Source organism: Dipodomys merriami, unplaced genomic scaffold, assembly GCF_024711535.1.
Source record: "Dipodomys merriami isolate MVZ:Mamm:240054 unplaced genomic scaffold, mDipMer1.0.p SCAF_42, whole genome shotgun sequence".
Lineage (NCBI taxonomy): Eukaryota > Metazoa > Chordata > Mammalia > Rodentia > Heteromyidae > Dipodomys > Dipodomys merriami.
The window spans coordinates 2,595,053-2,620,731 of NW_027205826.1; the positions used below are offsets into that span (position 1 = coordinate 2,595,053).

Below are 25,679 nucleotides of genomic sequence, written 5' to 3' on the forward strand. Positions count from 1 at the left end.
TATGACCCTCTCCAGGAGAGCCCAGAAAGCCGGGCTCAGAAGAGGCCCCGTCCCTCAGCCAAGCCCCCCGTCACCGATGAGGTCAAGGATAGCACCTCAGCCGGTGATCAGGGTGCCTTGAACACTGTGGCCCAAGAGCCCTGCCAGCTCCCAGCTCCCGGCATCTCCCTGAAGGAGGCTGCAGATGTTGTGGTCAGGTGTCTGACCCCTCTCTACAAGGAGGGCAAGTTTGCATCTAAGGTAGGGTGAGTGGGCCTGCACTCCCCAGGCTGGGGTTCTTGGGTGCAGTGGGGGTCAGGGAGTGAATGAAGTCGGGCAGAACAGGCCAGGCCCAAGGCCTGGCCGCAGCTCTACAGCCTCCGCCTCCTGCCTTCTCCCTCTGCCTTCTAGGACTTGTTTAAAGGCTTAGCTCGCCACCTCTCACACCTGCTGACTCAGAAGGCCTCTTCTAGAAGGAGCGGTGAGCCCCAGTCATGGTGGGAGGGAGGAGTGGGGAGCAGGTCTGCTGGGAGAGCTGCCTTCACCTCCCCTTCTCTCCCTGGACCTGCAGTGAAGGAAGGGGCCCAGAGCCTCATCAAGCAGCTCTTCCGTGGCCGCTCACGGTGTGAGAGTGAAGCCGACTGGCACAGCCTGTGTGGCCTACAGTGATGACCTGCCTCCTCCCGACGGCCCTGGCCAGCGTGGCCACCCAAAGTGGGAAGCCAGGCGGACCGGCAGCGCAGCAGCCACCGTCCTTCTCAGGGTCTTAACCTCTTCTGTGTTCCAGACACCTCCCAGATCAAGTAAGAGGCCAGAGGTCAGCCTCCAATGTCTTGGCCCTCATTGCCGGTGTTCTGGGCCAGATCCCCAGGTTAGAAGGTAGATGTGTGGTTCGGCCAGTGGAAGACAGGAGTAGCCACTTTTTTTTTTTTTTTTTTTTTGTGCTTGGCCTGGGGCTTGAACTCAGGGCCTGGGCTCTGTCCCTTAGCTTTTTGCCCTAGGCTAACACTCTTGAGCCATAGCTCCACTTCCAGTTCTTGGGTACTTTGTTGGAGATGAGTCTAATGGACTTTCCTGCCTAAGCAATCCTCAGATCTCAGCCTCCTGAGGAGCTATGCCTGTAACCACAGGCATGAGCCACTGGCGCCTGGCTTCATATGTTTCTTAATAGTTTATCATCCAGGAAAAAGCCTCCCTATGCAAGGTATTGGGGCCAGCTCAGGTTCCCTGGTCCCCTCCAGCCCCCACTTCCCTTGAGATGCCAGCTTCTAGCCTTTGCTGGGCGCAAAGTTTGTGGGCTGGGGTGGCATCTAGCGGTGGCAGCTAGGCCCTGCTCAGTTTCTGGATAGGACAGCCAGGCCTAATAGATGTTTACAAGAATAAAGTCCTGTTTGCCCTGACGCATGCCCACATGCACACACAGCCCTTTTAGGAGTTTTATTTCCTCAGCAGCAGCTGCTTCTAGGCCTGGGTTCATGTTGACCTTGATCCTGGTCATGACCCGGAACCCGGGTGGTCAGCTCCCTTCGGCTGGGCAGCATCTGATGCCTAAGCCAAGTTCTTGCAGCCCCACTCTGGGCTCAGTCTTCCCCAGGTAAGTCACGGTGGCACCCCCTGCCCTGTGGCCTCCACCTGGGTTAGGCTGCAGCAGGTTCCAGGGCGGAAGCAAGTGAAGACAAAACCAGGGCAGAAGATAGACTGGGCCCCTCGCCTCCACCCCCTCACTGAGAGGAAGTCCCACTGCCCTCCATCAGGAAGACGATGGTGTGCTGCAGCTCCTGGGCCTGCCGGGAAAGGGCGAGTCAGCGCGGGCTCCCCAGCGACCTCCTCCTCCATCCCTGCCCACAGCTCCCAGCTGGTTAGGCTGGGGGCACCCTGGCCTCTCACCTGCGGCAGCTCCACCCACATGGCCTGGGGGCTGTCGGCAGAGCCCCAGTTGAGCTCCAGCCCAGGCGGCCCGTTCTCCTCCAGCGGGCTCAGCAGGTGGAGCCGCTGCAGGTCCTTCAGGTCAATGGAGCAGCACAGTTTCTGGGGAAGCAGCAACAGCAGAGCTTGGCTCTGGGGTTGAGGGCCTGAGTGGAGTCGGGGGGAGCGGCCTGAGGGGTCTCGGGCCTGCACTGGGGCAGAAGCTCTGCCTACCTGGGAGCTGGGGTCCATGAGGACCAGGTGTCTGCGGTTGAGCCCCAGGAGGACAGGCCCAGGAAAGACCATCTTGCTCACTCGAAGCACCACATACACAGTGTAGCCAAAGAGGGGCAGCTGCCTTGCGGCCTCTGGGGGACAGAAGAGGACACGGGCATGATTTCTGCCAGGAGTTGGGACTGCCCTCCTTTTGCTCCCAGGACAGATGAAGGGCAGACACCTATAGAAGCTTCCTTGCCCCTCCAGCTCTACCCCAGCACCCCGTGTCCCAGACGCACGGATGAAGCTGATCTGTGCTTCCTGGGGGTTGTAATCTTTCAGCTGCCTCAGCTCCTGGCTCAGCAAACTCCTTATGGCGGCCACGTTCACCTGCCACTGCAGCGGCTTGGGTATGTAGGCCAGCAGGTCTTGCCTAAGATACACAGCCTAGCTCAGGCCCCGGAAAGCCAGCCCCTTGGTGCAGAGCTGGGCTGTGGGCTAAGAAACAGTGGAGAGGACTAGGACCCGAACGCGAATGAGGCGAGGGCGCTGCTGCAGACAGTGCAGGCAGGGCAGGGCAGGCTCCGCAGCGGAGCCTGGCCTTGCAGGGGAGGGGGGCATGTGGTAGGCCAGAGGAGCCACGGGGCTTGGCCGGGGCCCAGGTGGGAAGACAGCCTCCCTGGAGGTAGGGGACGGGTGAGGCGGCGCTCACGCACTCGGAGGGCGTGTCCTTGCTGGCCCTGCTGAGGTGCTGGAGGGCAGCCATCTGAGCCAGCTGAGCCTCGGCCTGCGCGCCGGCCATCAGCTTCCCCTGGAGGTAGTCCCGCAGCACCTGGGCGGGGGGCCGGGGGAGGGTGTAAGGGGTACCTGTACCCCAGCCTTTCCAGCTACTTGAAGCTAGTTAGGGCTCTAGGTTTCCGCCACCCTTTCTCCCAGTGGCCACAGAGCCACATCCATGTGGGGAGGGGGCCTGGAGGCCCACAAGCAGGAACCCAGTGGTCGCGGGCAGAGGCTGACCTGGCCATAGTGGGTGTCGATGTAGGTGGGGTGGTCAAAGTGCAGCGGGCTCTCCCAGCCGAGCCGCCGGCTGTGCAGGCTCAGGTCCGGCGCCACCAGCACACTGTTGAGATACTCGGGGGGCCGCAGGGGCCGCACCAGGTCCCCTGTGTGAAGAGCTCAGGCCAGTGCTGCCCACAGCCCACCCCGCTGCCTTCCTAGGGACAAGGCCATCCTGACTGCCTCTTCTCCCCCCGGGGCCCCCGTCCAGCCTCACCTTCCCCTTTGATGAGGAAGAGGGCAAATTCCTGCACTTCCTGGGGGTCCGTGATGCCCATCTGGCCACATAGCTCCTCCAGTACTTCTCCTGCCACCTGGACGCATGGACCGGGCCATGACCATGGGGGAAAGATGTTGGGGATCCAGGCTGAGGCCCATAGCCTCTCCCCTTAGTGCTCCCTGCCTCCCACTTGCGCACCGTGAAGATGTGGATGTTTGTCTTGTAGTCCAAGCCGCCAGGCAGGTGAATTAGAAGCATCCGGACCGCTTGCCCTTTCTGTCAGGCAGAGTGTAGGGTCGGTCGCCAGCAGTCGGCTATCCCAGCTCGCTGTCCCCCCATCCCAGGGGACTCCCGGAAGGCCTATCCGCCCGCCCCCAGTACCAGGAAAGCCTTCATTTCACCCGGTAGGGGCAGCTGCTGCCGGCCCCCGTATTTGACTGCGCGCTGGAGGTGCTCCTGGCTGCTGCGGGCCAGCTCTGCAGACAAGCCAGAGGGCCGGGGTCGCACGTGTCCCCGCCCGCCCGCCTCCCAGCCCCGCGGCCCGGAGCCGGGGCCTCCTCCCTCCCCCAGCACCTTGGTTGGGGCCTGAGTCCTGCAGGAACTTGGTCACATAGGGCATCAGTGTGGTGGACGGGAGGAAGAAGCCTGCGAGGAGGCTGAGGAAGCTCCAGCCCCGGACACAGCGCTCCCTGCGGAACAGAGAGCCCTGGCCTCAGCCTGGCCCAACGGCGCCATGCTGCCCCAGCCCCCTGCCCACCATTTCCACTCACGGCTGGGGGTGTCCCGTGACCTGTTTGATGACCTGGCAGTACATCTCGTCCCTGAGCTGCTCCTCCCGGCACAGCTGCGGGGAGGAAGGCGGGCAGGCAGCAGAGGGGCACGCTAAAGTCAGCATGCCCATTCCAGCCGCGTCTGGTGCCTCACACTCGTCATCCTAGCTACTCAGGAGGTTGAGATGTGAGGCGCACAGGTAAAAGCCAACCTGGACAGGAAAGTCCATGAGACTTAACCCCAGTTAACTACCATAAAGCAAGAAGTGGAACTGTGACTCAGGGTTGCGCGGAAAAGCTCAGAGACTCCTAAACCCTGAGTTCAAGGCCCCAGTACCAGTTCACACACACACGAGACATCCCATCCACTTTCCTTCTGTGGCAGGGAGGAACATGGCCTCACACGAGCCATGCAAGCCCATTACTTGTGAGCCCCGCTCCAGCCCCGCTCACTCTTCCTATCACGTCCCTCATCTCTTCAGAGCCTCTCAGCCTTAACTGCCCCCTTGGCCTCTGGGCTCTGCGGAGCCCTGGGCCCATCTAGACTTTTCCACCCGACAGCTCCAGTGTGCATCTCCCGCCTGTTCTCCTGGAAGCCCACAGCTCTCCACTCAGAAGTCTGCCGCCTCGATTTCACTGTCCCAGAGAAATCCTCCGGTGGCCGACACCTGCCCTGGCTCGGGGCCACCGTGCGCGCGGGCTGGCTCAGAACCTCTGCCCATCTCCCCACTGCTGTTGCCTCGAACTGTCCCCAGCCCCTCTCATGGGGTCACTGCCATAACTCCCCCCCCACCCGACGCCCCCAAAACCTCAACAGCCACAATGAAATGTAAGCCAAGTCTGATTCCCATCAGACAACCACCAGTGGGTGGTAAAGTCCCGTTGTAATGGCCCCAAGGCCTGCTGTGGCCCAGGCCTACTGTCCCCTTGCCTTCCGCCGCCTCCACTCCTGTTCACTGGCTCCAAACTGGCCTGGCTGGGGCCGAGCCTCCTCGGCGGCTGCCTGGGCGCCCTGTTCCTTTGCATACAGCCCAATTCTTCAGATCTGTCACAAAGCCACCTCCATGGTAGCTCCTTTCTCTACCCGAGATCTCTTCACTCTAGACACACAATGTCATTGTTGCCCGCCTGCCTCCTTCTGTGTCTTTGGGTTCACAGCTATGTCCCCAGCATACAGTAGGCACTCAATCCTTGCTTTTGAATGACTGCAAGGAATAGTGACCAAAGAAAGGGGGAATCCGTGCTCCAGATCCAGGCAGGCCAGGAAAAGCTACTCAGGGCCCAAAGCTTCCTGCCCAAGCCTCCAGCTCACAGCTCTTGCTCACCTTCAGCAGCTCATAGAGCAGCTCCGGCTCCTTCTTGCCCCGAGGCTTAGACTGGTCCCCCATATACTGCATCAAAACTGCAGGCAGGATATGGAACATAGTGAGCTAGGATGGGGCCTGACCCGGCCGCCTGTGCTCCGATGCTTTCCTCAGCAAACACACCCGGGCAAGGCACACAGCCCTCTCCAGCTTTACCAGGGATATAAGCTTCAAGAAATTCCCAAGATTGCCCAAGGCCAGACTCGGAGCATAGCGTCAGCTGGATTCACCCACTGCCTTCCAATCCCAGACGCCATACAATCCACAGAGAGGGTAGAAAGACAAATAGGAGAGGACGGTAGGGTCCAGGGTCTACCCTGAGTTGGTAGACAGGAGTGGAGTCGGGTAGAACACAAGGAGAGAGAGCCAGGTGCCCAGCACCTCGCAGACACACGAACCCGCGCTGCCCGCAGCCACTTACCCTGGAAGCCTGCCACAGCCTTGCTGTTTGTGTCCTCGTCACTGATATTAATGAGCGATTCCTGGATGGGAGTCTGTGGCCAGAAGGGCTGGGCTGTGGGTCTGGGGCTACGGGGGCGGGGTCAAAGGGCTGATCCATGGGCTAACTCCTCCCACCTGGCCCCTCACCTTGCTGTATTGCACCTGACTGGCTGTCCAGTCCCCCTCGGAACCTCCGCCCGTCTGACCCGGCCTGGAGGGGAGGAACACAGGGGAAGACATCCTTGCTTGCTCCGCCCTCCTGCCTTTATTCCAGGCTGTGGAGATGGTGGTGGGAGCAGTGGCCTGCTGGCTGGGGGCCGGCGGAGGGGGGGAGGGGGAGAGAGGGAGAGGGGTTCATACTGGGGAGGCTGAGGGCCCGCGGGCCCAGGGCACTCACATGGTGTGAGGCTTCCGGAAGTAGCGCAGGGCAAATTCCTGCATGGTATAGTTGTGGGGTTCAGAGGACAGTGGAGTGTAGACTGAGGAAGGCAGACTGGTGGCATCCGAGTCGTCACTGTAGGCTTGGCTCCATGGACGGGCAGGATGCTGGGAGCACAGAGAATCCGATGCTACCCAGCACCCACCGGCTTGTGCCAGACCTGTCACCCCTCCTCCCAGCCCTACCCCTTTGCAACCTGAGAGCAGTTAATACCCGAAACCAGGAAAGTCAAGATTGTTTATTTGAGCCTTGGACTGAGGGTCACATGGGAAGCTGAGGGGCGTAGGGCCCATCCCCTGCCCGCAGGGGGCTTACAGCTTGCTGAGGAGACAAGGCCAGACATCAGGAGAGTCTCAAGAGAATCGCAGCACTCGAAGAACTGGCCATGAGGCCACAGGAGGCAGATGGACCTTGGGGGAACTTCCTGTGCCGCTAGTCAGTCCCCCCCTTTACCTCTCCTGACTTCCTCACTTCCGAGGCCCTGTCCCACACAGCTGGCTCCCTGGGCTGGGCCTGACTCTTGCGCTGCCAGCTGTGCTTCTGCTCCGACGAGAAGGAGACGTCGGGTGCAGCGGCCGGCTGCACCATGTCAGCAGGGAACAATCCAGATCGACCTCCAACAGAACCAAACTGCCAGCCTAGGATGCATCCCCACATGCAGCTCAGCTGCCTGAGCCCTCTGCCAGCAGGCTGCCCTCTGCGCCAGACCCTGCCAGTCTGGGGATGGGGGGGGGGAGTTACCTGGCTCCAGAGTGGTCCCTGGCAACAGCTTGATGAGATCCCCACGGTGGAAGCTGAGGAGGCTGTGGTCATCCGTGATGTAGCTGCGCAAAGCGATGACGTAGCCAGACCCCTACGGGCGGGTGGGCGAGGGGGCTAGACATCTCTATCCGCCCCCACACCCAGAATTCCAGTGGCCCAGCCTGAACTCCCACCCCACCCTGGGGGGGGGGGAAACAGGGTGAAAGGCAGGCTGGGGGTGCTGCCCGCTCCCTGGCCCGTGCTGACCTTCCTGAGCTCGTCCAGGTACTGCTCCACCATAGCCTTGATGGCCCTTGCCTGGGGCGTGTGCAGCACCAGCTGCTCACCCTTCAGAGTCAGCTCCAGGGCGGAGCTGCCCGGGCACTCCACACCCAGCACCTGGGCAAAGCTGCCAGCAGATTGAGAACTTGAGCTGGGGAGTCTCTGGTCTGCCGCACCCCCAGCTCAGGCTCTGGGCCGGCTGACCTGTAGGAGCACAGTGTCTTCAGCTGGTCTAGATGGAAGCTGGGGACTTGGACCACCTTGAGGAGTCGCAGCCCTCGGTGAGACACTGCCAGCCGCTGGACATCGCTGCCACTCTCCCCCTGCCGAGGGGGGAGGGGGGCGTCACAGGCAGGCTCCTGGGCCCTGGCGCGGCCCTGGTGCCCCGGAGCTGTGGCACAGGGCCAGAGGCTCATGTTGTCTAATGTCATCCCCCGAGCGACACTGACCGAGACCGGGAAGATGCGGGAGAAGTAATTGGCCCAGTTGTCGCGGGCAGCCACCACGATGCGCTTCTTGATGCTGTCTTCAGCGGTGGCCAGGGAGTCCAGGCCCACCTCCAAGTCTCCTGGGGACAGGAGGGCCCATCTTTAGCACCTCTTCTTGCACAGTGCGCTCAGCCCACGTTCTCCCTGTGGCCAGGCCCAGCCCCCAGCCCTCCAGCTCCCAAGCCCCTACCCAGCAGTTCTTTCATTCTGTGCCGCTCATCTGGAGAGATGCGGATGCAGGACTCAGCAAAGGTGTCTCGCAGGATCTGGAGGCAGAGCCCAGTAGTCACCACCAGGTCCCCTCCGGACCAGAGGCAACCCCAGAGCAGCATGGATGCGCATGGAGGACCCAGTAGAGGGCGCTGTGGGGCTCACTGGGCCCTGCTGGAGGCGGGATTGGAAGAGAGGACAGAGGGCTTCCAAGCCCAGGGTCATGTCCACACCACAAGGGCTCTTGTTCCCACCCCTTCGGTGCCTGTACCCCTGCCCTTGGCCTCTCTGCCCCAAGCCCCTGCCAGCTGCTGTAAACGAGCTCAGATTGACTACGCACATTCTACTTGCCATGAACATGGCAGACAAAGTAGGCACTATGCAAGTGTTTGTTAAAAACTAAAATTACTGTCAGGTGCCGGTAATTCCTGCTATTCAAGAGCCTGAGATCTGAAGCCAGCCTGGGCAGAAAAGTCCCTGTGGGACTCATCTCCAATTAAGCACTCAAAAAACAGAAGTGGCTGGCCCCAGTGGCTCACGCCTGTCATCCTAGCTACTCAGGAGCCTGAGATCTGAGGATCGCAGTTCAAAACCAGCCTGGGCAGGAATGTCTGTGAGACTCTTATCTCCAATTAACCCCCAGAAAACTGGAAGTGGTGCTATGGCTCAAATGGTAAGGTGCTCACCTTGAGCTGGAGCTCAGGGACAGTGCCCAGGCCCAGAGTTCAAGCCCCACTACTGACAAAAAAAGTAGTGCTGTGGCTCAGTGGCAGAGTACTAGCCTTGAACACAAGGACGCTCAGGGACAGCACTCAGGCTCTCAGTTCAAGCCCCACAACTGACCAAAACAAAACAAAACTGGTAGTGGATCATAGCTACTCAAGAAGCTGAGATACAGGGAGAGGGGTTGGGTTAAAACAGTTTGAACCTGGCGCCGGTGGTTCACGCCTGTAATCCTAGCTACTCAGGAGGCTGAGATCTGAGAATCGCGGTTCAAAGCCAGCCCGGGCAGGAAAGACCGTGAGACTCCTATCTCCAATAAACCACTAGAAAACCGGAAGTGGTGCTGTAGCTCAAGTGGTAGAGCACTTGCCTTGAGCTGAAGAGCTGAGGGACAGCGCCCAGGCCCAGAGTTCAAGCCCCATGACCAAAAAAAAAAAACAAAACAGTTTGAGACCCCTTCTCAGCCAATAGGTAGACTAGTGGGACACACATCATCCCAGCTGCCTGGGAGGCTGAGATTGGTGCTTCCGAGCCAGACGCTAGCCCAGACCACCTCCGTACCCCATAAAAAGTAATGTGAGGGCTGGGAAGGTGGCCCAGTGGTAGAGTGCTTGCCTTGCATGCATGAGGCCCTGGGCTCGATTCCTCAGCACCACATAAGCAAAAAGCCGGAAGTGGCACTGTGGCTCAAGTGGTAGAGCGCTAGCCTTGAACTGAAGAGCTGAGGGACAGCGCCCAGGCCCAGAGTTCAGGCCCCACAACCGGACCCAAAAAAAAAAAAAAAAAAAAAAGTAATGTGAAACCCTATCTTAGTGGAAGAAGCTGGGCAAAGGGGTGTACGTCTTATCATCTCAGCTATGGTGGGAAGTGTAAAGTAGGAGTATCACAGTCCAGGCCTGTATCAGGAAAAAAAGCAAGACCCTATCTCAAGATAAGCAGTTCAAGACAGGGCTAGAGACGTGGCTAGGCAGTAAAGCTTGACGTCCTCAGTTTAAACCCCAGCACCAGCTGGGCGCTGGTGGACCAAGCCTGTATACTAACTACTCAGGAGGCTGAGATCTGAGGATCACAGTTTGAAGCCAGAATGGACAAGAACATCTCTGAGCCTCTTATCTCCAATTAGCTGCCAAAAAGCCAGAAGTGGAGCTGTGAATCAAGTGGTAGAAGGCCTGCCTTGAAGGAAAAAATTAAGGGACTGTGCCCAGCCCTGAATTTTGAGCCCCAGTACTGGCACAAAAAAAAGTAATAAATTTCATAAGCAGAAACTCCAAGACGTTTATCTATTTCTAAATTATCCAAGTAGAGCGGGGTGCCAGTGGCTCATGTCTGTAATCCTAGCTACTCAGGAAGCTGAGATCTGAGGATTGAGGTTCAAAGCCAGCCAGGGCAGGAAAGTCCATGAGACTCTTATCTCCAATTAGCCACCAGAATACTGGAAGTGGCGCTGTGGCTCAAGGGGTAGAGTGCTCACCTTGAGCTAAAGAGCTTAGGGACAGCGCCCAGGTCCAGAGTTCAAATCCCATGACTCACAAAAAAAATAAAATCATCGTTCCTGCTTCTTAGCAATGTTGCCCACCACCCTAAGTGCTGGCTGCTGTTAGAGCCCTCAGCCGAGCATCAGCCTGGCGGAGTTGGGTCTGTAGACATAGCGGGTGGGCAGGTGGCTGGGCTCTCCTCACCTGCTCACAGAGAAGCTGGAGGCAGTAGGGATGGCTGAAGTTCTCCCGGGGATAGAACACCTGGAGGAGGACACGGGGGAGCCAAGGTGAAGCTGGGACCCCCGCAGGCTGCCCAGAGGCCAGGCTGAGGCCCCGCCCCCAGGCCCACCTCCTTGCGTAGGAACAGCTTCCAGGGTGCGCTGGCATAGGAGAAGCACACGCTGCCGGACGGGGTCAGTAGCTGGGTGCAGACCCCTTGGTCCTCCATGGGCTCCCTCAAGGCTGCAGGGGAGGGGTGAGGAGATCGGGCAAGGGGGTGACCTTCATTCTTGCCACCTCCAGCTACCTCACCGCGGGCCTCTGAACCTTCCTTTCCGGCTCTAAACTTTCTGGTGTCCCTGACCACGTCAGCCTTGGCCACTAAATGTACCCTCTGAGCTGTCAGCGTGCATCAAGGGCAACACCCTGTGTGTCAGTCCCCCAGTGCCAGACAGTGCCAGCGGGCACCCGGGGCCTTGCCCGCAGCAGGAATCTGGAAGCCGGGCCTCCATGGCTCCAAAGTCCAGAACCCGAACAGCTGACTTCAGCGGTATGGAGGTGACTTCAGCCACGGGTCCCAAGAGGTGGTTGAGTGAGTAGAGTAAAGCCTGCTGCTGCTGCAGTGGGGGGGGGGGCGGGGGGGGAACGCTAGGGGTCCTCACCACGAGGCTCCGCTGAAGAGATGCTGGGTTCCTCAGGCAGAGGCAGTGGGGGTGCCGGTGGAAGAGGGGGTGTCTGGGCTATGGGCGAGTTTGGCCCAAACAGATTCTGAAGAGGCCCCTGCTTTTCCTTGATAGAGCTGGAGGGCCCGAGTCGTGGCAGGGCCTTGGGCTTTGGAGCCACGGCTGGCGGGGGGCCTTTGTCTAGGTTGGGGGATGGTATCTGGGAGAGACAGAGGAAAGCAGGAGGGTGGAGTCTAAGGCTGAACCCCGGATGCCGGGGCAGGCGAGCCCATGGTCTGGAAGGGATGGGCGTGGGGGAAGGGGACACAGGCCCCGAGACTCACCGATGGCGCTGACTGGGTGCTGTGGATACCCAGCTTGGCCAGAGCCTCATCCTTGGGATCATTTTTCTTCAGGAAAGTTTTGGGAGGCCTGGTAGGAGAAAGAAAAGGTCACCAGGCCTGGGCGTGTGGGGGGGCGTTTCTTGAGGAGCGAGGCAGCCCCAATCCCTCCCCGGAGCGCACCTGGCTGGCGGCACAGGCACGGGCACGGGGCTCGGGCGGCTCTGGTACATCCGGATGATGTTGCGGATCTCCTTGCTGGGCTCTGGGCGCTGGGGAGTGGGGTTCGAGCCGTGTGGCCTGGGCTCCCTGGCCCGGGCCGGCACTGCCTCCTTGGCTGGCTCTGCCTTGGCCTCTCTCGCAGCCTCCTTGGCTGGCTCTGCCTCTGCCTCTTTTGCAGCTTTATCCCCGCTTTGTTTCGAGGGCTTTTTCACAACTGCCGGAGGAGGAGGGGGTGGCTCTGACAACAAGAAGAAAGATGAGTAAACACTATGTACAAATTGGGCGGGGGCGGCCAGGTCCCTGCCCAGCTGTCCTACCTGCTCTACTTTCCTCTTCCTCCTCTTCCTCCGTCTCTCCCCCCTGGGGAATCTGGACTTTGGGTGGAGATTTCACCATCTTCACCTTGATCTGTTGTTGCCCTGTCAATGTCCCGGGTGGCAAGGTGTGTCTGTCACCCACGGCCTGGCTGAACCCTGGCCAGACCGTTCTGACGGGGGAGCTGAGGACACCCCGCCATCCCCTGGCCAAGTGCAGGGTGGGGCACCCTTACCCATCTTCTGGAAGTACTCCCGTTTCTGCTGGAAGCTCTCGGGGTGGCCAGGGCTGTGTTCAGCTTCCTCTGCGAAGTCCTCCTGGCAGAAGGAAGAAGTGAAGTGCGGGGCACCCGTCCTGCCCCTCCCTAAACCTTCTTGCCCACACCGTCCTGAGAGTCTCATCTCTGCAAGCCTGGTACCCACGGCCCACACCCCAGCCCCCCGCGGGCCTCCTGGCCTCAGCTCCTCACCCTCCAGCAGGCGCCCGTGGGTTCCGGATTGCTCTCTGGCGCCTCTTGAGGAGTGGGGGGCTTCTTGGACTTGGGGGTGGTGGCCGGGGATGGGGCTTGGGAGGTGGCTCTGGAGGCCTGTGCCTGGCGCTGGCGCTGCTGGCTCTGCTGCTCCAGAGACAGGCTCATGGCCTGGGTGGTCATCTGCTGGGCCTAAAGGAAGGGGTGGCAGGCCCGGTAAAGAGCCCCTGGCCAGCGCCGGCTGCCGAGCCTGCCTCCCGCCCCCCCAGGCGGCCCCCATGGGCCCAGCCGCGCGTACCAGGATCAGCGCCTGCTGGTTGATGAAGTTCTGCTGCTGGACTGCCAGCTGCTGTGTGTCCAGGCTGGGAAGCTGCGGCGGCGGCGGCGGCGGCACCATCATGGCTGTGGGGGCCGCGGGCGAGAACACAGACGGTGAGGACAGTGGCCAGGTTCAGGCTCTAGGCTCCCTGTGCTTTCTGGACGCCTGGCAAGGGGCCCTGGCACCCCTGGCTCAGGCTTACCTGGGATAGCAGGGACGGGACCCATCGCTGGCATCATAGGCACAGGTGCGGGCACCATGGCTGGCTGGTACCCGGGTATCTGCATCATCCCTGGGTATACTGGGGGACAGGGCCTCCCGGGTGAGTCCCCACGGGGCCTGCATACCTCCAGCTAGGCATTGGCCACCAAGGTCTGGCCGGAACACCCATCCCCGGCTGCCTGAGGGCTTCCATGCTACCCCTGCCTGTGCTGGAGGTCCCGGAGAGAACCAGCCCATACTTACCCATGGGGTAGCCCTGCTGCTGTGAGGGGCCCACGGAGCCCCCTCCCTTCATGCGGCTGCTCAGGGCCCAGCCTTGGTCCAGATCCTAAAGGGACAAAGCAAACACAGAAGGGGCAGCCGAGGCCTCAGAGGAGTAGGGGGGAGGGTGGGGGAGGGGGGGGATACTTACCCTGAGGCCTGGGGTGAGGACAGGCTCAAAGAGGTGGTCCAGGAAGCCATCCAAGCTCCCAGCAGGCCGGGCCTCGCCTGCGGGGTGGGGACAGGCTGGGTGTCCTTCCAGAGTGGCATGGATGCCACCCCCAAGTCCTCGGCTGAACCCCAACGCGCCTCACCTGTGTGATATCTGCCGGGCAGGGTGGGGGCGGGGCCTGGAGGAAGTCCTGGGGGCAGAGCGGGGGCCTGGACGCCAGGGGCCGGGGGGATGTCCTCAGCTCTGCAGAAAACAGAGTACCTAGCTGGGTGGTGCCCAGACCAAGTGGAAATGTGGAGGCTGCTGTGGGGGGGGGGGGCTGACCCCAAGCCGGAGGCAGAGGCTCAGGTGGAAGGGCGAGGCCTGTAGCAGCACCCACATATTCAAAGTGTTAGCCGGGTGCTATAGGTAGGGGTCACCAGCTGGGAAAGGGGAAGGCTGGGGACAGGGGTGTTGGGCGGCACCTACAAGTCAAAAGAAGTGAAGGGGTAGCTGTGGGGGTCAGCCGGGTCCCCCAAGTCCTCCATCTGGCCTATCAGGTCCAGCACAAAGTCGCAGCCAGACAAGTCCTGCCAGGCGTCCTCAGAATGCAGTGACACAGACCAGCCACGCGGGGGCACCTCCAGGCCTCTAGGTGGGGACAGGGCCATGCGGTAGGGATGATCAAGGAGGCCTAAGACCATCCTGCAGGGGTGGGGGGCCCAGAGGGCTGAGGCCTGGGGAAAGTCGTCTAGAGGCCTTTCCAGCCCTTGGCCTGTTCCAAAGTTCCAGGGGGCCCAGAGCTCAGTGGCTCAGACAACTCTGAACATCACTTGCCTATTTGAACATCTCTCTTCTAGTCTCCCATAACTGTACCACTCAGTCCTGACCTAGGGAGCTAGAATCTGGACTCTATTCTTGAACTCGAACTCAGTCCCTGATGCTTTTGCTCATCGGCTGGCATTCTATCAACGGAGCCATGCCGCTGGACCCTCACATGGTCCCTTGTTTACAATTTCTTTGCTCTCCATCTCGACATGGTTGGACCTTGCCCACTTACCCTAAAACCCTTTCTCATCCTGCCCCTCGGGGAGCAGCCTCTGTCCCTGGCCCTAGAAGGCACTTGGGAGGGGAGAGGGCCAGGGGGACAAGGGCAGGACAGTGGCCATGGCCGCGCGGCTCCCCGTGCCCACAAGCCACACCTGCTCTGCAGGATCCACCCCGCAAACTCCTCTCCCGTAGTCCAGGACTCCACCTCCACCGAGAAGCACTCTTCTGCAGGAGAAGGGGAGGGAACCTGGGTGAGGGACAGCAGGATCCATCGGGACAGTAAAGGCAGCTGTCCCGAGGGCGGGGCAGAGGGAGAGCAAGCTCCCAGACGGGCAGCAGGTGCAGGGAGGGCGGGGAGAGGGGCCTGGTGGCCACAGGGGGAGGTGGCCATCACCATTGAAGGTGAAGACGTCCAGTGCCATGCGGCCCCGCCGCCATCCCGCCTTCCACTCGAGCTGGGTTGGAGGGTGAGTCCGGGCAGCCCCGGGCGCCAGCGGCGTCTGCGCCAGGGCTTCTAGTAGTTTGTGTTGACACAGTGCTGCCATGCCCTTGGGGGCCTGGTCAGACACAAATCTGTGGGAGAAAGCATGGGGCCGCTTGCAAAGCGGGGCAGGGTGGTACACGGACTCCACTCACCAAGCCCCCGCCCTCCAGACTCCTTACTTGAGCAGCGGCTTCTGCAGAGCGGGCGTGGGGGGAAAGGCGCTGAGCAGGATGGCCATGAGGGCCCAGCCCCGTTGGCTCTGCTGCTCGTCTGGGTTACGCCAGAGTTGGGCCACCAGCTGGCTGAAGAGTTCGTCCCGAAGGCCAGGCCGACGCAGCCCCTGCCGTACCAGGTACGTGCCCATGGTGTGCTCCTGCCAGGGCTGCAGGGATCCGTCCCCCAGGAGCCGCAGCATCTGGAGACACAAAAGCCAGACGGGAGCAGGAGGCGGGGCTCCTGCCTGTCCTTCCAAGGTCCCCGCTAGGGCCTGCCCTGCCCTCTCCCTGACATGTCACTCACCACCTTGTTGATCTCCAGAGCATGCTGAGGGGTCTCCCTGTCCAGCCGGGTCAGGGGCCTGGTCAGGGGCTGCCCTGGGCTGGGCAGAGATGGCTCCTGCGGGGGAGGAATGTGGTACAGTGTTTGTCCTCTCTGCTGACCTGCAGGAGGACGGTCCTGGGAGAGCCCTACAGACGCCTGCGTCCCAGTACAGGGGCTGGTGCACAAGTGCTTCTTAAAAAGGCTTTTTTTTTTTCAGGGCTGGGACGGTGGCTTAGTGGTAGAGTGCTTGCCTAGCATGGCATGAAGCCCTGGGTTCGATTCCTCTATACCACATACACAGAAAAAGCCAAAAGTGGCACTGTGGCTCAAGTGGTAGAGTGCTAGCCTTGAGCAAAAAGAAGCTCAGGGACAGTGCCCAGGCCCTGAGTTCAAGCCCCAGGACTGGCAAAAAAAAAAAAGAAAGAAAGAAAAAGAAAAAAGAAAAGAAAAAGGCTTTTTCAGATGGGCACTGGTGGCTCATACCTGTAATCCTAGCTACTCAGGAGGCTCTTGGTTCAAAGCCAGCTCTGGGCAGACAATTGAAGAGACTCTTATCTCCAATGAACGGGGGTGAGGGTGGGGGGCGGGAGGGGGGCAAGGAAACCAGAAGTAGAGCTGTGGCTCAAGTGGTAGAGCTCTAGCCTTGAGTATAAAAGATAAAGGAGAGCTGGGTGCCTGTGGCTGATGCCTGTAATCCTAGCTACTCATGAGGCTGAGATCTGAGGATCGCGGTTCAAAGCCAGCCCAGGCAGGAAAGTCCATGAGACTCATCTCCAATAAACCACTCATAAAAACAGAAGTAGCACTGTGGCTCAAGTGGTAGAGCGCTAGCCTTGAGCTGAAGAGCTGAGGGACAGTGCCCAGGCCCAGAGTTCAAGCCCCATGACCGACAAAAACAAACAAACAAAAAAGATAAGGGAGAGTGCCCTAGACCCTGAGTTCAAGTCCTAGTACCAACACACACACACACACACACACACACACACACACACACACACACACACACACACACACACATACACACACCCCCATAAAAAGGCATCTTAAAAGGTTTTTTTTTTTGGCTTTTTTTTTTTCCAGTCCTGGGGCTTGAACTCAGGGCCTGGGCACTGTCCCTGAACTTCTTTTGCTCAAGGCTAGTACTCTACCACTTGAGCCACAGTGCCATTTCTATTTTTTTCTATTTATGTGGTACTGAGGAATTGAACCCAGGGCTTTATGCATGCTAGGCAAACACTCTACCACTAAGCCACATTCCCAGCCCCCTTAACTGTTCTGTAATTAGAATATTCACAGTCCTATGTTCAAAATACTCAGAAAACATGCAAGAGGATAAACATAAAAATAAAAACCACCATAAGCTAGAAATAAAGGTTTGTGCCTAAAATCCTAACACTCAGGAGGCAGAGACAGGAGAATCAAGAATGCAAGGCCAGCCTGGACTACTCAAATAAACAATCTCTTCTCATTAACTGCCCACTTCCAGGGTGACCAAGGTGGGCACTGGACCTCTCTTCCCTGTCTTACTCTCTGTGCAAAGTCTCTCTGTCTATGCTGTGATGTGGGCAGTTTTGAATGTTCCTTTTGTAGTTTACTCTATTCTGGCCAGTTTCCCCCTGTCATTAGATATTACTTAACAACATGACTTCAAAGGCAGAGCGATGCCAAGAATAAATAATAAAGGTGTGTCTTCTCACTGTGAGGTGAGATAGTTCAGTTTATTGGGTATTTTCATAGTAGACCAGCTGTCCCCACAGCCCTGAGGGCCACAGAGGGTGAAGAAAGCAGGGAGGCCCTGCTTCTGCCTGGAAGCTATTAAGGCCTGGGAGTGGCCAGGCGCAGGAAGGGGTCAGGCAGGCCCAGCGTCTCACCTGGAAGCTGATGGAGACGAAGCTGGAGAAGGGAAACTGGTCGATGTCGGCTGGGAGAGACAGGCTGGGCCGGGCAGGAACCTCCGGGGGCATGGATTCCTTGATGGTTCCAGCCAGGACATCTTGGTTGCCTGAGAGTGAATGCCAAGGGGCAGCCCAGAGATGCCCTGGCATAGTGCCAGGTCTGTACCACCTCTACCACCCCCTGCAGCGATCAGCATCCATCGACGCCAGCGGGGTCCCGGGGGGGGGGGGGGGAGGGGGGGAGAGGCCACACCCTGACAGAGCCAAGGGATGGGCGCCGGGAAGACTCACCTTCCGCCCTCCGCAGCATAGCGGCCAGCTCTGCTGGGATTTCCAAGCGTCCCAGATCCTGGTGGAGAGGGAAGGCACGTCATCCCGGGGTGATAAACACATCCCCTCCAAAAAACACAAGGAGGCTGGGCCTGGGCCCCAAACAAGCAGAGCTCCCACGCGTCCTCCAAGGGAAGCTGAGGACCTTGGGGAGTCACGGACACCCCGTCCCTTGCTCAGAGGTGGCACATGGACGCCAGGACCCTTGGCAGCACCCACCTCTGCCCTCCCCTGAGGCTGTGCCAGGCTCAGAACCCCTGCACCTTTCATGTCCCCTACCATGTCTGGCACTTTCTCCCAGGTGCCGCCACTGTGCTGGTCACGCCAGTGCCCGAGCTGTGGAGAGGGCATAGGAGGAGGAGATGTCATTTCTCTGTAAGCGCTCCCGGGAGCCTCTCCTCCTGCCCCCCCACCCCCCCGCCCGGGCTTCTGATGCCAGCAAAGGAAAAGCTCAGACCCAGGAAGGCCGGCTGCCCGGGAGTGGCGCTGGCTGCCCGGGAGCGGCGGTCCCCACCTGCTGCCTGCCTGCCCCAACCCTCACTGGCTCCTCACTGTGGACGTCACTGCCCGTCCGTCCACTAGAGCACCAGGAAGAGACAGGAAGGGAAGAAATGGTCCTAGAGGACAAACTCCAGCCAGGGAGGGGCCGGTGGGGGGGCGGGCAGAGTATGGGCACTGACCTTTGAGCTTCTTTATGGCCTGCACACTGGAGTATCAGGCAAGGGAGGGAGCAGGAAGGGCCTACAGGGCCGGGAGGGGAGGGAAGGGGAGGGACCCCACCTAAGAAGGGGGAGGCAGGCCCCTGGGCATGGGTAAGAAGAAGAAACACTGAAGCCAGGCGCTGGTGGTTCTCACAGATAATCCTAGCTACTCAGAAGGCTGACATCTGTGGATTGCAGTTCAAAGCCATCCCATGGAAGGAAAATCCATGAGACTCTTCTCTCTAAGCACTAAAAGAGCTGAAAGTGGAGCTGTGGCTCAAGTGGTAGAGCACTATTTTATTTATTTTTATTTTTTTGTCAGCTACGGGGCATGAACTCTGGGCCTACGTGCTGTCCCTCAGCTCTTCAGCTCAAGGCGAGCGCTCTACCATTTGAGCCACAATGCCACTTCTAGTTTTCTGGTGGTTCATGGGAGATAAGAGTCTCACAGACTTTGCTGCCCAGGCTGGATTTGAACCATGATCCTCAGATCTCAGCCTCCTGAGTAGCTAGGATTACAGGCGTGAGCCACCAGTGCTTGGCTAGAGCACTAATTTTGAGTAGAGAAAGTTCTGGGAAAGCTAGTTCCCAGGCTCTGAGTTCAAGCCCTAAGACCAGACCAGAATAAGAAAGAAAGAAAGAAAGAAAGAAAGAAAGAAAGAAAGAAAGAAAGAAAGAAAGAAAGAAAGAAAGAAAGAAAGAAAGAAAGAAAGGCAGGCAGGCAGGCAGGCAGGCAGGCAGGCAAAGGAGAGAGAGAAAGAGAAAAAGAAGAGGAGAGCAGGAGTGGAGAGAAGGAGAGAGAAAAAGTGAGAGGGAAGGTAAAGGAAGGAAGGGAAGGGCAAGAAAGAAAAAGAAGGAATGGACAGAAGGTAAGGAAGGGAGGGAGGGAGGAAGGAAAGAAGGGAGGGAGGAAGGAAGGAAGGAAGGAAGGAAGGAAGGAAGGAAAGAAGGAAGGAAGGAAGGAAGAAGGGGAGGAAGGAAAGAAGGGAGGAAGGAAGGAAGGAAGGAAAGAAGGAAGGAAGGAAGAAGGAAGGAAGGGAGGGAGGGAGGAAGGAAGGAAGGAAGGAAGGAAGAAGGAAGGGAGGAAGGAAGGAGGGAGGAAGGGAGGAAGGAAAAGGAAGACGGTGGCTGTGGCCCCCAGCCTGCCCTGGCCGGTCAGAGAGACAAGGGAAGAGCACTGTTCTCTGAAGCGCTCATCCTCGTGGGTGAGCTGGGGAGTCACTCTCGGATGGATCTCAGTCCACGGGCCAGCTGAGGCTGGCTGGCTTCTACCCCAAGCCTCCCCACTCCAGCCTCTGCCAGCCCCCTCGCCTGCAGCTTCTGCCGTCTGTGGAGCAGGGGCCGGGCCACCAGAAGGATGGTGTTCAGCTGTCCCAGAGCCGCCCGGCGCCGGAGGTAGCGCTTCCTAGAGGGTACGGGATGGGGGGGAGGGGAATGGGGAGCATGATGTCTCCAAACCTCCACCCCCAGCTGCCAACGGGCTCACGCCTGTAATCCTAGCTACTCAGGAAACTGAGACCTGAGGACCGAGGTTTGAAAGCAGCCTGGACTGGAAAAGTCTGTGAAACTCTTATCTCCAATCAACCACTGAAAAGCCAGAGCAGAGCTGGAACTCAAGTGGTAAGAGTGCCCGGCTTGGGCAGAAAAGCTAAGGGACAGCATTAGGGCCTTGGGTTCAAGCACCAGAACCGGCCCCGATGAAAAAAACAAAAAGCAAGACAACTTCTATGTATCTCCTATTTGGCATCAGAATCCTCTAATCCTAGACAGTATGTAAAGCCCCTGAAGCTGGACAGAAACAACAAAGAAAAACAGGACACTATGAAAGAAGAACAGGTGAACCGAGAGGCTGCTCAGCAAAGGGGATTAAGATCTGACTCTGGAGCTAGGTTATAAGCTTCAAGTCACTTTCTGCCTCATTAGTAACTGGGACCTTAGATAAGCAGCGTTCTTCTCTCTCTTGTAAAATGTAGAAAGCAACATCATGCTGAATGTGGCTCTGCCTGTTATCCTGGCTTTTCGGGAGGTGGAGGATCATGGTTTCATGTTATCTTGGGCAAATAATAATAATGTCTGAGAGACCCCTCCCCATCTCAATAGAGAAAAGCTGGATGTAGTGGTGCATGCTGGTCATTTCAGCTATGGCAGGGAGTATAAAATAGTAGGATCATAGCTGGACACCTGTGGCTCACACCTGTAATCTTAGCTACTCAGAAGGCTAAGATCTGAGGATCATGGTTCAAAGCCAGGCTGGGCAGGAAAGTCTATGAGACTCTTATCTCCAATAAACCACTCAGAAAGCCATCGATGGTGGCTCACGCCTGTAATTCTAGCTACTCAGGAGGCTGAGATCTGAGGATCGCGGTTCAAAGCCAGCCCGGGCAGGAGAGACAGTGAGACTCCTATCTCCAATAAACCACCAGAAAACCGGAAGTGGCGCTGTAGCTCAAGTGGTAGAGCGCTCACCTTGAGCTGAAGAGCTGAGGGACAGCACCCAGGCCCAGAGTTCAAGCCCCATGACGGACCAAAAAAAAAAAAAACCAGAAAACCAAAGTGGCGCTGTGGCTCAAGTGGTAGAGAGCTTGCCTTAAGCTGAAGAGCCAAGGGACAATGCCCAGGATCAGAGTTTAAGCCCCACAACCAAAAAAAAAAAAAAAAAAAGGGGGCTGGGAAGTTGGCTCAGTGGTAGAGCACTTGTCTTGCATGCTCAAGGCCCTGGGTTCGATTCCTCAGCACCACATAAGAAAAAAAGCCGGAAGTGGCGCTGTGGCTCAAGTGGTAGAGCACTAGCCTTGAGCTGAAGAGCTGAGGGACAGCGCCCAGGCCCAGAGTTCAGGCCCCACGACCGGACCCAAAAAAAAAAAAAAAAAAAGTTTGCCTTAAGCCAGGACAGGAGAAGATGCATGGCCTCATACACCTAATTTCTGCTGAAAAGATCTTTCTTGCTATAAAGTGGAGAGCAGACTAGAAAGGAGCCATCACTACCATCACTACAGTGAGACCCCGCAGTGGCAGGCTCAGGTGGCGCTGGCAGGAATGAGCGTCCTGTGCTCAAGTTCAAGCGCAGGTTGTGTGGGTGATGTGGCAATGCAGTCACGGACTGTCTAGAGCCAAAGTGGGACTTGCCTTGAGAAACCCTCCTATCTCCCAACCCGGCCCTACTACCTTGAAGAACTGCCCACTCACCCACCCACTCCAGCCCTTGGCACGAACGCCTGCCCACCTGGCCTGAAGCCCACGCACACGAGCTTGCATCCGGGGCAGGAGGCGGAGGCGCTGGCGGGAGATGCAGACCCGGAGGCCGCGGTGCAGTGTGAGCAAGGCCTGGGCGCGGCGCTGGGCCCAGAGCCGCTCCAGCTGCTGCCAGCCCTGCTCCTGCAGCAGGACCTGTGGGCAGAGGCACTGCAGGCCGGCCAGGCCTGGCGGCGGGGCCCAGCTGCTCCTCGGTCTACTCTGGGGTGCCCAGGACGGCCAGCTGCCCAGCCCCACTCTATCTCCCGCCTAAGGACCGGTCAACCCAGACTTGGTCCATTTGTCCCCAACACACTGCTCCTCTCCAGCACGCCTGCTCCCCTGCTTGCCAGGACCTAGGTGCTCACCTGGGTGACTCCGAGGTGATAGAGTGGCGACTCTGCTCCCAGCACCTGGGTGAGGATGGTGCCACACCTTTCTCGGTCAGAGCAGTCACCTTGCCCCTCTGTCCCCAGGGCCTGGAACCTGTCCACGGATGCAGAGGTGAGATCAGAGCAGCAAGTATTTCCTTTTCTTTTTTTGTCGGTCGTGGGGCTTGAACTCTGGGCCTGGGCGCTATCCCTCAGCTCTTCAGCTCAAGGCTAGCGCTCTACCACTTGAGCCACAGTGCCACTTCTGGTTTTCTAGTGGTTTATTGGAGATCAGAGTCTCACGGACTTTCCTGCCTGGTCTGGCTTTGAACCACAATCCTCAGATCTCAGCTTCCTGGGTAGCTAGGATTATCGGCATGAGCCACCGGCTCCCAGCTCCTAGAAGTTTCTGAGCCACCTTCATTCTCACTGTGATGTGGTACCCACCCCGTCACCGCTCTGCCTCAGTGTCTCCTGTGCATGTCCTCTCGGAAAGGCTCTGCTCTGCTCTCTCGCCTCTCTTCCTGTCTCCCAGCTTCTGTCAGTCCTTCCTGAACGCCTCCTGCTTCCCCTCCCCACGTGAACTGCAGACAGCGCCCACCTCCCCTCAGCCAGGGGCTGCTAGGTAAAGGAGGGGCAGGGACTAACAAAGGGAGGGAGACAAAGAGGACTGGAAGGAAGAGGAAGGCAGAAAGGCTCCAAGGCCTCCAGGCCCAGGGTCCAAGGAAAGTAGGCTCTCCAGCTGGAGGAGCCCAGGTTTTCCAGGGCCTACCCTGTCAAGCCCGCCGGAGATGTTAGGCCCTTGGCTGCCCTGCCCAGGGGCCTTACCTGACCAGGAAGGCCTGGAAGGGCATGCGCACGGGGAAGTGGGCACTGCGGGTGCCTACAGCCTCCAGGACGCCAGCCTGGCGCAGCTGCTCTGCCACATGGCCCACGTCGAAGAGGCCCGGGAGCTATGGCCAGAGACGGCAATGAGTATGGATGTCCAGGGGGTTCGTGCTGAGGGGAAGGGGAGAAGGGGAGCGTGGGGGGGGGATCCTGGGGTGGGAAGAGGGAGCTCACCTTTCCAGGGTTAGGGTTCAGGCACTGGATGACATAGATGCGGCTCCTGCTTGCAGAGAAGAGGAGGCACTGAACACAGACCAGCTGCCCGCCCCTCCCGCCACACGCTGCTTCCAACCTCTTGGTGGCCCATGGGTGACACTGTCCTCACCTGCCCAGCCGTGACAGGAGGGCCTCCAGGGACTGCTGGAAGCGAGAGGCCAGAGTAGCTTTCCCTGGCTTTCCCAGCGCCTGGGGCTCTGCATCCTCGAACAGGCTGCCCACGAGCTGCAAGGCGAGATGAGTCTGAGCCCGCTCCCATCCCTGGCCGCCTACAGCTCTGGGGAGCAGGCGGGTCAGCCCTCGGCATCGGGACCCTGGCATGCTTGGCCTTTCAGAGCATAGGGAGAAGAGGCCAGGCTGGGGGGTGGCAGGGTGCGTGGGGGGCCCGCACACCTGCAGCTGGCTCTGGCGAAGCATCTCCACCACAGCGGGGTCCGGGTGGTCTCGGTTCCTGTGTAAAAACTTGTGAACCTGCCAGAGAAGATGCGGGGGAGGGCAGAGGGAGAGCCGAGCCAAGCAAGAAGGCTAGGGGTGGGCTCAGCTCCACTGCCTGGCGACCCCACGTGGGTCACCTGCCGGACTCTATGCCATTCCACGGATCCCTCCATTTCTGAGCAAATCTCTCCCCCAGCCTCAGCGTCTTCAATACTTCATTGATTGCCCTGAGGTATGTCTCCAGCTAAAAACCTCAGAAAACTTTTAGCAAGGCCCATTCCCCAGCTGGGCACCGGTGGCTCACGCCTGTCATCCTGGCTCAGGAGGCTGAGATCTGAGGATCAAGTTTCGAAGCCAGCCCCAGCAAAAAAGTTCCCACGTGTCTCCTCGTCTTATTCTTCTTTGCTGCTTCCTCCACACCCACCACCACCTCCCCTCCTCATCCTCCTCCTCTTCCCTAGAAACAAAGCATGGCACCCCCTCGGGGGAGCCATGATTCTCCCCACTTCAAACCCATCACATGGTATCTCCCCCCACCCCCACCCCTAAATGTAAAGCAGGTGTTCAGTCTCCCTGATAGACATGGAACTCAGAAGGGGAAAGCAAAATTCATTCAAGAAGCACCTGCCAGGCCATGTCAGAACTACTAAACCTCTGAAACCTCCTCACGCTGTTAGAACACAGGTTCCTGTGCCCACGTCACAGAGAAGAGGGAGGCACAGAAAGCATCGTCATCTGCTGGGTTCTGGGCTTGTGCTCTGTCCAGACAGTCCCTGGTCTCCCTCCTCCACCCCATCTCAGTCAATCATGCTCAGAACTGGGTGGGGCCTGTGGACCAGGTGGGGACCCAGGGCCAGGCTTTGGAAGGGACCACATGCTGGATAACTCTGCACAGGAGGGGACACTAAGGTCACCCTGCCTCATGTCCCTGAGATCAGATACCTGGTAGGTGACAGCCCCGGCATAATGCCGCACCGTGAAGATGGGAAGAGGCAGCTGGGGCTTGGCATAGCTGGGGTGGTCGCTGTGGTGGTAGTGGCACTTCTGGAGGAACGTGTGGTCCGTGGCCTGGTAAGGGGAGAGGTGGCTCATGCCATTTCCTGCCTGGACCACTGGAGCCACACCCCCAGCCCTTTGTGCTTTAGTTGTTTTTCAAACAGGTGTTTCTACTCAGGCCCGCCTGAGACACAATCCTACGTAGCCAGGATGATAGGCGCCACCACACCCAGCTTTTATTGGTTGAGATGGGGTCTTGAGAACTTCTTTGCCCAGGTTGGTCTGATTCAGCCATCTTCTTCATCTGTATCTCCTGAGCAGCTAGGATTACAAGGATACGCTACTGTGCCCAGCTTAATGACTTAATTTTAAACCATCAAGTAAGATTCCAGAAAGTCAAATAGCCTCAGGCTCAGGAGCTTCTTCAGTCAGTGCTAGATTGTGGAGGATGCCTGACAGGAGGGGAAGGAAATAGGGTCCAGGGGCTTTAAAACAAGCATAGCGATCGTTCCTATGAGTATAGTCCCACAATTACAGCTTCTAAACAAGTCATGAAAGGTCCCTTTCAAAACAGAATCCAGGTAGGAGGTTATTTTATGGAGCTAATGAATATGTTGCGGTGTAGCAATAAACACAAGGAACCCTTCAGACAGGCCCAACCCACCTGGAGCTCAGCAGAGCTCGGAGGAAACTTGCATGAGTGGATCTGCTGTGTTGTAACTGCACTTGGATACAGTGTTAGGCTAGAAAGTGGGATGAGGCTGCAGTGAAACGCAATGGAACACGGAGGCCTGATGGGCAGAGGGCCATCAAGAAGCAGCGTGGAAGCCAGATGCCCATGGCTCACGCCTGTAATCTTAGCTACTCAGGAGGCTGAGATGGAAGGATCATGGTTCAAAGCCAGCCTGGGCAGGAAAGCCTGTGAGACTCTTTTATTTTTGCTGGTCCTGGAGCTTGAACTCTGTGCGTGGGCGCTGTCCCTGAGCTCTTCAGCTCAAGGCAAGCACTCTACCACTTGACGGTGCCACTTCTGGCTTTTTCTGTTTATG

The 25,679-nt window shown here is 58.5% G+C and overlaps 2 protein-coding genes across 3 annotated transcripts in view; one reads left to right on the forward strand and one right to left on the reverse strand.

Moving 5' to 3' along the window:
• The window catches only part of Recql5 (RecQ like helicase 5), a 34,603-nt gene extending 33,208 nt beyond the window's left edge, over window positions 1-1,395 (forward strand). For both annotated transcript variants that reach the window (XM_069993009.1, XM_069993010.1), the window contains exons 17-19: window positions 16-240; window positions 391-460; window positions 551-1,395. In XM_069993009.1, coding sequence (XP_069849110.1) covers window positions 16-240; window positions 391-460; window positions 551-648 — 393 coding nt within the window. In that variant the 3' untranslated portion in view covers window positions 649-1,395. The remainder of the gene's footprint in view (window positions 1-15; window positions 241-390; window positions 461-550) is intronic.
• Window positions 1,396-1,405: 10 nt separating this feature from the next.
• Myo15b (myosin XVB) overlaps window positions 1,406-25,679 on the reverse strand; it is a 33,088-nt gene continuing 8,814 nt past the window's right edge. The window contains 50 exon segments of the mRNA XM_069992825.1: window positions 1,406-1,763; window positions 1,867-2,007; window positions 2,119-2,252; window positions 2,400-2,533; window positions 2,817-2,932; window positions 3,118-3,263; window positions 3,374-3,470; window positions 3,575-3,652; window positions 3,758-3,852; window positions 3,950-4,065; window positions 4,147-4,220; window positions 5,472-5,548; window positions 5,932-6,004; window positions 6,099-6,162; window positions 6,349-6,497; window positions 6,886-7,028; window positions 7,132-7,243; window positions 7,399-7,540; window positions 7,618-7,736; window positions 7,863-7,981; window positions 8,092-8,167; window positions 10,514-10,573; window positions 10,662-10,774; window positions 11,194-11,453; window positions 11,551-11,625; window positions 11,718-11,994; window positions 12,074-12,175; window positions 12,307-12,388; window positions 12,541-12,732; window positions 12,839-12,942; window positions 13,062-13,160; window positions 13,325-13,409; window positions 13,494-13,570; window positions 13,657-13,757; window positions 13,983-14,144; window positions 14,696-14,768; window positions 14,938-15,116; window positions 15,207-15,442; window positions 15,547-15,642; window positions 17,439-17,569; window positions 17,754-17,811; window positions 18,072-18,221; window positions 19,805-19,898; window positions 21,717-21,880; window positions 22,093-22,210; window positions 22,924-23,048; window positions 23,158-23,203; window positions 23,309-23,424; window positions 23,593-23,670; window positions 24,577-24,702. Of these exon segments, the coding sequence (XP_069848926.1) occupies window positions 1,701-1,763; window positions 1,867-2,007; window positions 2,119-2,252; window positions 2,400-2,533; window positions 2,817-2,932; window positions 3,118-3,263; window positions 3,374-3,470; window positions 3,575-3,652; window positions 3,758-3,852; window positions 3,950-4,065; window positions 4,147-4,220; window positions 5,472-5,548; window positions 5,932-6,004; window positions 6,099-6,162; window positions 6,349-6,497; window positions 6,886-7,028; window positions 7,132-7,243; window positions 7,399-7,540; window positions 7,618-7,736; window positions 7,863-7,981; window positions 8,092-8,167; window positions 10,514-10,573; window positions 10,662-10,774; window positions 11,194-11,453; window positions 11,551-11,625; window positions 11,718-11,994; window positions 12,074-12,175; window positions 12,307-12,388; window positions 12,541-12,732; window positions 12,839-12,942; window positions 13,062-13,160; window positions 13,325-13,409; window positions 13,494-13,570; window positions 13,657-13,757; window positions 13,983-14,144; window positions 14,696-14,768; window positions 14,938-15,116; window positions 15,207-15,442; window positions 15,547-15,642; window positions 17,439-17,569; window positions 17,754-17,811; window positions 18,072-18,221; window positions 19,805-19,898; window positions 21,717-21,880; window positions 22,093-22,210; window positions 22,924-23,048; window positions 23,158-23,203; window positions 23,309-23,424; window positions 23,593-23,670; window positions 24,577-24,702 (5,847 nt within the window). The 3' untranslated portion in view covers window positions 1,406-1,700.